The 8294-nt window shown below is 48.1% G+C and overlaps 1 protein-coding gene across 1 annotated transcript; it reads right to left on the reverse strand.

Moving 5' to 3' along the window:
* Positions 1 to 207: 207 nt before the first annotated feature.
* Positions 208 to 4420, reverse strand: LOC144135232 (uncharacterized). Its single transcript, XM_077667967.1, has 2 exons — positions 3596 to 4420; positions 208 to 608 (listed from the first exon to the last, which is right to left on the reverse strand). Exons 1-2 carry the CDS (start codon positions 4315 to 4317, stop codon positions 452 to 454), a joined length of 879 nt encoding a protein of 292 aa, XP_077524093.1. The 5' UTR covers positions 4318 to 4420; the 3' UTR covers positions 208 to 451.
* Positions 4421 to 8294: the final 3874 nt, after the last annotated feature.

The raw sequence follows: 8294 nt of genomic DNA on the forward strand, positions 1-8294 counted from the left end.
ATGAATCTGAATTAACTGCTCTAGTTTTGCTGTTAAGTGATGAAGTTTCAATTGAAATCCATGACAATCGATGGCTCTCGTTCTTTCTCCCTAACCTGCATGAGATCATATCCTTACACAAAGTTACTCTCCTTAGGTGCTCCATTTCCCCTACAAGTTATTTTCCACATACAGAAATGATCAAAATAGTCGTGAGCATCGTTTGTGACAAACTCATTTATTCTTTCTACAGTGGCAAAGCTGCTTGCGTATTCAATGCCTCGCAGCGTTGCCCTGCTACAATGAGAATCATGGAATGAAAAATGAACATGTGACGAGACAGCAGGCATGGACGGTGTAATGCTGATACGCTCTAGGGTTACACCGCTGTTGCCCGGCCCACGATGTGGATTCCAGTCGTGAACCCCCGACTGTGCCTATGGCCCGTGGCGTGCATGAGTCTGGTGGGCCGCTACACGTTGCCGTACTGGAACCTGTAGTGCTGTCTGTACAGCGGCCCGATCGGGTGGCGGCAGGAGGTGATGCGGCCACGGCAGCCGTAGCGGCGACCGTTCCGTGCCAATGCGGCGTAGTGGGCTGCCGAAGATCCAGTGTCCCACATGGGATACCTGCACGAGTCGGGGACAGATTCATTTGTGACCGTTGCTCGCACTGCAATAAATGACGTCATAATCGGGGACAACAGAGAGCGGAGGTTGTGACGAGCAGATTGGACCAACCAGCAAGCTCTCTTTCAACATGCTCCTGCTCACCAACATGGCGGCCAGGCGATGTCTGTACCTGCTCCCGCAGGGAGCAGAGTTGCGTGAAGATGCGACATTTTGTTTGCAAGGTGTGCGGTAAAGCAGCTTCTTGTGTAGTGGGAGCCCCACGAGAAGGCAGCCTAGAGGCACCCCTCCTCCTCCAGATGGGGGCTTCACAATAACTCCTCAGTCGGATAGCAAAGCAGATTGTGCTCAAGATAGAAGAGGTTGTCCCCCTACGGCTCATGCGTTGGGTAAGAGGTGACATGAATTGGAACATGTGACGTCAGCTGGGTTATGTGATCGCCGCTGCGCGAATAGTGTTACGAGCGGCGCTGGGAAACAGTCGCGCAACTCAGCGGTACATTCTTGGGTTCATCGTGCTGGGCGAACTTTCATTTTGAACAAGGCGCAGGACAGACTAACAACGTATCAACTGCGGGGAATCGAAAAAGGATTACATTGAAAAGTGTCCACCAAGAAAGGATTTTGTGTGTCCTAATCGAACCTTTCCAAGGCAATCTGTAGAGGTTGTGGCGCACTTAAAGACCTCATAATAAAGAAATATTTTTTTCTTTGTGGCGAAGAAAGTACGAAAATGATACAAACATAACTCCGCTCCTGCATATATAACGGAGCTGATGCACTGGTACCGACACAAGTGTGATCGAATTACGAACGTATGACTTGATCCCTAACATGGCATTCATAGACATGTGTCCTACTAGTCTTTGATGCCTTTTCTGTGCGTTTCTTAGCGGCAAAAAAAACACCGCTGAGCCTTCCAGTGATGTGTTCAAAGATGAAAAGATGGTGTTTACTACCAACAAAATCAATGAAAACGTAGCAAGCCGTTCTATTCGCCCGAAACGCAGCAGAAAATTTTCAAATCGAGTTAGACTGAAAGTGACGAGTTTATTATTTTTTTTTTTTGGTGGCCAGGAAATAATCGCTGGTAAAAAAAGACTAGCAGATATAAGCAAATCATAAGATAAGTATACTGTGTCCTTGATGTCAATAATTCACGCATGCACAGGCTTGTGTCATCACACATGACCTAGAAAACATTATCAACGAAAAACGAATGACATCTTTCACTATCACTTGTCAGATATGTAAACGGCACAGAGAAGTGATAGCGCTGGCTTGTAGCTCTTTTCACATCAGGGCAATACCGTCTTAACCCATAATCTTCTCTGCGACTGCCTCGTGGAGAGCTCACTATCAGCGAGGTTTCAAAGAGGAAATGATAGCCATTTAGTCTGTACTGGCACGGCATGACGCATGCGCCATATTCCAAAGCACACGAAAACTTCAGGACGACAACTTCCTTTTTGAGCACAGTAAGTTACGTGATCTTTTTCCTTCTTCCGCGTTTTCTGCCATGGTGACCACGAGAAATTCCCCCCTGAATTTCACACTTTGTTTGCTCCGGGCAACCTGTAGAGCGTTGCGGAAAGGCAAGTGGTGCCATCTATCTTGCTTGCTTCGCACTTCCTGTTCTGTGGTATCTGTATAAGTTATCGCGGTATCTGTACCCTGAGGCTTTCCCCTCCCTTGTTTACTTTTTAATGTCAAGAAACCATCTGCCTACCCTCTGTTTACCGTTGTTCGAATCGAATGTCATTCAGTTCCCTTCAGTGGTACACAGCAAAAAACAATGTCATTCGTATATGACAACGGCGATCAGCGAGAAAAAAATGTACAATTAAGTCATATCCGTGCGCATAAAAGGTGTTGGAAATCGCTGTGCAGTTTTTGTTAAGCGAATGAATACATTTCTGCACGAAATTATAGGAGAAAGATATTTCCGGCCACGCTACAGAACTTCTGCCATGAATGCCAAGAAAAAGTGTGAAGACAACCACAAAACCGATAAACCTAAACAACCAATACGGTGAAGCGCGCAGTTACAGCTTTAAGTGCTTTCGAGCTGAACGGACATGGAACGCAAGCCAACAAGAGACAAACATAATCTAAGATGGCGGGCAGGGTCATGGTGCAGGTTCACCCGTTAGCTGCTGCCGAGACCAACCGAGAATAATAGGTACCACGATAGCTTCCAGTGCGACTAATTTCGCACCAAAACTACCACTTTTTAAACAGAACTCAATAAATAAACCTTTTTAAGTTCTGCGGTGCGCACATTACGTTTTCACATTATTTGTTTATCTACTGATAACGGTGCGAAAAACGGGACAAGATAGAGAGAAGCAACACACACAGCACCGAACTTACAACTGAGTGTATTTCATGCGAGAGCGCAATAAATACAGGAAGTACACATAAAAACTAAATGAACACCATGATATAAAATTGATACTATTGCAGGTCAATATCTAAAAAGGCTATCTTTTCTCGATCAGCGAAGAGACGGCACGCTCAAGCACTTGATTCACGTTCATAGTATTCCAGCGCAACGGCACATAGCCAAAGACAAGAAGACGGAAAAGAAGGACCAACGCAGTGCTGTGTTCGACGAAAGCTTCGTACAGTTCTCGTTTTTGTTGGCTTGCGTACGTGCGCAACACTTCGCTTTTGTTGAACTGGGGAGTGCATTTGCATGCTGTCACATGCTTGGCGAGTGTGCTGCGTGTGTTGCTTCTCTCTATCTTGTCCCGTTTTTCGCGCCATTTTCCGTCTTGAATCACGAACCAACTGGCCCAACAATCCTTCCTTTTGTTTATCTAATGAACAGAGCATGCATGAGTTCCCCAAACCCGCTCGAGGGCTAACGACAATCGAACCTTAATAAGAGATGCTAATTAATGACCGAATGACTGTACATTTGCTAGTGTGGCAGGGGTGTAATTCGCGAGTAATTAAACCGGAGCAAACGCGGCGTAGCTCACCTGAAGAAGCGGTCCACCTTGACGCCCAGAGGGCCGAAGCGCAGCGGGTACCGGGACATCTCGCAGATCAGGAATGACACGCAGTTTTCCACGTCGTTGAGCCGCACCAGGTTCAGGTGCCTGCGGACGCGGGACCTGAAGCTGGACGAGTTCGGGTACTGAACCACCAACGCGGGGTCGAAGTAGAAGCGGTACTTGTTGGACGTGCGCACGATCGGTGGTCTGCTCACGCTCACCACGTCTCCCAGTGGCTTGGATGACACATTGTGCGACGTCGAGGAAGGCGTCGTAGGTGCGGCGTTCGGGCCCACGGTCGTCAGGATTGTCAATGGGACCGGCGTTGTGGTCGTAGGTGTCGACAGGACCGGCGTCGTTGTTGTGGTCGTAGTCGTGGTTCGCGAGGTCTTGGCGACGCCCCCGCGTCGCCTCGAGGGTCGGTTGGGAGGTCGTACGGACTCCACGAGCTTGGCGACCTCGGGGCTTCGCAGCAGCGACGCGTAGTACTTGCGCAGCTCTCTCACCACGATGGGGTCGTTGACAACGTTGACCAGGCTTTGCATGGCCACTGCGACGCGGCTGACGAAGCGGTCTTCGGCCACCCTGGACCCGAACACCCGGTTCCGCAGCCAGGAAAGGGGCGAGTTCGGCGGGAACGTCTCCTGGGCGGCGCAGCCCAGCAACGGCGAACACGCCATTATGATGATGAACGTGCTCAGTTTCATGGCTGCGGACGCACGAGATGGGACTTGGACGCAGTAAGTAGCGAAATGTCACGCGTGTACACGCCGAGACTAAAAGACGCGCGCACGTGAAGCCTGTCTGCGTGCTCTGTCTGCTGGCGACTGAATGCACGGCCGCTGACGTCAGGCAGGAAGAAGAGGAGGCAAAGGGGAGGAGGGGGTGTTTCACAAATCACTGGAACTCGTCCTTGTGGGATGGAAATCTGGCTTTTGTCAAGGCTTTAGTGTTGCCCTCTCACTTCTGCCCCCCCCCCCCCCCCCCGTTTTTCACTGCGCCTACGTCACCCCGAAAGAGGTCTTGTCGTCAATAGGGTGAGGGGAAAGTATTGCCCTTGCTTAGAGGGGACCACTTCTTTCTGAATCCAGCTGTCCCCCTTTGTATCCGGTGTTTACAGAAGCTAGAATTTCCAGCTTGGTAAGCAATGACAGCTGTTTTTCTTTACAGGGCTGTCAGACAGTGTAAAGAAAGCGTGATTCCAACTAAAAATAAAATTTTCTTGCTTGATAGTCCGCACCCGGTGCATAGTGACAAATTGCGGCTGAAATGAAGTTTCTCAGGTAAGTATTCCAGAGTCACCTTGAATGCTCCCGAGAAGGCTGCTCGTTTTTCCGGAGCCATCGCAACTGTTCTAACTGTGCCAGCCCTGGCGTGACATTTACATTTATGCGTCCGTGTATTTCTTATTTATTTATGGTCATGCGGTTTTCAGCATGTGCTCAATAGTACAAACGCTGAAAAGCAGTTGCTCTTCACTACTGCGACAGCATTTGATCGCATATCGGAGCTGATTTCGCGACATGATAACATGTGGTAGGCGCCCACTCGGTGCACGTTTTTTCGTCTTTTTTCATAGCCATCGCTAGGCTACTCCGGCTCTGGCAAGCGAGCTGAAAAAATAAAATCATGTATTGTCCGCACACATAGATAGCCCGTATGAGGCAAAATTGCAGCTTTTAAACATGTGTAGTCCGCGAACTATATATATATATATATATATAATCCGGAAATTACGGTAGCGTTGAATAACATCTGCCGCTATGTCTAGCTTTTATTTTTCTTTTATTTCTCAGAATACACATTAATGTTTCTCGATAAATGCGCAGGGACCAGTTTTGCGTACAGTAGCACAGCGTGTCCTGTGTACCGCTTTCTCTGTTGTAGCGTCCTTTTGCCTGGCTTTCACTATGCATCCCGTATAGGTAATCGTGGAACCGTATAAACGGTGGTCGAATTACAGACCTTTTAGCGAAGGGCCATACCAAAAAGAAATAAATAAAAAGGAAGAAGTACAAGCTGTGCCCTGGAACCGGCCACATAATCTTAACGCCCAGGTGCATTCTCTCGGTTCTGCTTCTGTGTCGAGTGCGTGTCCGTCTCATCCGGAAATAGTCAGTAGAAACGTGTGGTCTGATGTGAAGAACTTGTCCCGACAAGTCAGAGTTTGATCCTTTGAATGCACTTTTACAGGATAGAGACAATAACAACACAACAAATGTTACACGCTTCTCATATCGCCATAATTTTTTGCTCCCGAAAGTTCGCACTAACTTCAGAATTCATACAGTTGGATTTTCATTCATCAAAATTTGGAATTCATAGCCCTGTGATATTAAAAGAGCTGCATCTTTGTCGTCATTTAAACGCCAACTTAATATGTTTGTTTCCAACTGCTAGGCTAACTGCCTTTTGTTTTTGTTGTTTAATTGTTTGTGTCTCCTCTATCGGTGATATACCTCTGGTTTTGTGTTTCAATATGCACTTTTATCTAATATCTCATGGTGGTTACGTGATATGCTATAACTCATTACTGTTCGCGGTTGCTTATGCTAAAAATTGTCTTCAGTTTACCCATTTTCTTCTAACAGGTCCCATTACAGCCTATTGTTCTGGGACCTCTTTCTGTAAGATCAATCAGTGTATGTATGCATTTCTAGTGTATTTGGAGAAATAAACTTAACTTCAAACTTCAATGTGTAAAATCAGAAAGAGATGCATGTATGAAAGTTGAGGAGTGTAATGTCTAAAATGCTTGTTCAATGCGCGTTTAAAATCACTACAGTCGGATACAACTCAAGAACCCAGCGGCTTTACCCCGTCAAAGGACCCCCTTCCAGCCAATGGTGTCGGCCGATTCTCATGACCCTGCTAGCGTGACAATGCAGGGAGTGGTAGATGAAATTGGTAATCACCTCCCTCCATGGTCTGGGATAGTCCTCTCCCTGCATTGTTACGCTAGCGGGGTCATGAGAATCGACCGACGCCATTGGCTGGAAGTGGGTCCTTTGACGGGGAAAAGCCGCTGCGTTCTTGAGTTGCATCCGACTATAACACCATCGCTGCATGAAAGCTGCGTGAGCCGAAAGTGCATGTCTGAAAGTGCATGTCATGCGCTTGAAATGGGCTTCCGTGGGCAGTACTTTGGGACATGAGTCTCTCACCCTCGCTCATAGAGGGTATTAAAACAAGCACCTGACAAATGCGAAAGTGCATGTCATGCGCTTGAAATGGGCTTCCGTGGGCAATACTTTGGGACATGAGTCTCTCACCCTCGCTCATAGAGGATATTAAAACAAGCACCTGACAAATGCGAGATGTTTGTTGCCCTGGGTAATGACTGCGGTGTCATGTTCTGTCTGCAAAATCAGTCGCTACATGCATGCTGTCGGAAATAGCAAGTTTGTTTCAAAACAATAATAACCCGCGTATGCAATGACGAAATTTGCGTTCAAAACCACCATGAATAGCAACAGGACATTCTTGATGCTTTTGCAAATCACACCTCTCACATTTTTATCCGATTTGTTTCGTTGTGAAATTATAAGCAGTGAAGGAGACATGAAGGGCAGTATTTATGCAGCGATGTTTTAAATATTCCATGTGGTGCTGACAATGCAGTGAAAAAAAAAAACAGACGAGAGATTAGCGTGGCACTGAAACATACTTTTTATTGCCCTGACTTGGCCCGTTCAGCGGTTATTGAAGAAGAGGAACATTCGCGATAAAGCGCGTAGAGCATCTACAACAATCCAGAACTATGTCGAAGGATTTGCGCGTGGCTTTGGTCATTCGAGATAACGGTGGTCACATTTCGCGTAACAAGGTGACATACCCGCGGCGTGCCGATGGTGCGATGGTGATCGCTCCCACGCTTGCCGCCATGGACCACGCGGAGGGAACCCAGGTGTCAGCTGGTTACAATTAGCAAGCATCGCCCGGTTGGATTATGGGTCCTGATAGAGCGGAGGCCTGAAGGACGACGCCGCCGCAGCAAGCGAGCGTGCGGCAGTTATCTTCCCGAATGGTCGTGACTATGTTGGGGGGAAAAGGGGGCCTCTTTTCCGGTGGAAGACGGCGTGCCGAGTAGAGCGGTGGGCTAGCGGTCATCGTCCGCAATATTCGCAAGAATCTCAAGAAACGAAAAGACCCTTTCGGCTTCTCGACCCGACCTTGCGATCTAGCCTGGCGCGTCGTCTGTCGCCTAATGAAGAAGAGGTGTCAGCAGCGCGTGTGAACCTTCGACTGGCCAGATAACATCACCTACCGCAGTCGACGTGAACCCGACGGCATCCTCCTCTCTCCCAGGCTCGACATGTGACGGGGGCGTGTCCCTATGTGCGGTTTTGTGAGTTTGTGCGCGTGAATGAAAGTTTCAGGCCACTCCCAACCCGGCGAGGGCGTCCTCAACCTGGGGAATTTAGGGACGAAGAACGATATAAAACCCGACAGCGAGTGCAGTGAAAATAATCCTCCCTTAAGATCCTCCATTCGGAGAGATCGCCACTCTTGATTCTAGTGCTTGTAAAAATGTAAATAAACCCTACTGTACGGTTTCCTTCCTTAACGGAAGTCCGACAACTTCATTCGGAGACGGTACCTGCGGGACGGAACGAGTCAGCCTACTCAAGGGCCCCTCCGTCTCCAACTCTATAGTGGCACCGGTGGCGTTGAAGCGCAATCC

Source organism: Amblyomma americanum, chromosome 5 (assembly GCF_052857255.1).
Source record: "Amblyomma americanum isolate KBUSLIRL-KWMA chromosome 5, ASM5285725v1, whole genome shotgun sequence".
Taxonomy (NCBI): Eukaryota; Metazoa; Arthropoda; class Arachnida; order Ixodida; family Ixodidae; genus Amblyomma; species Amblyomma americanum.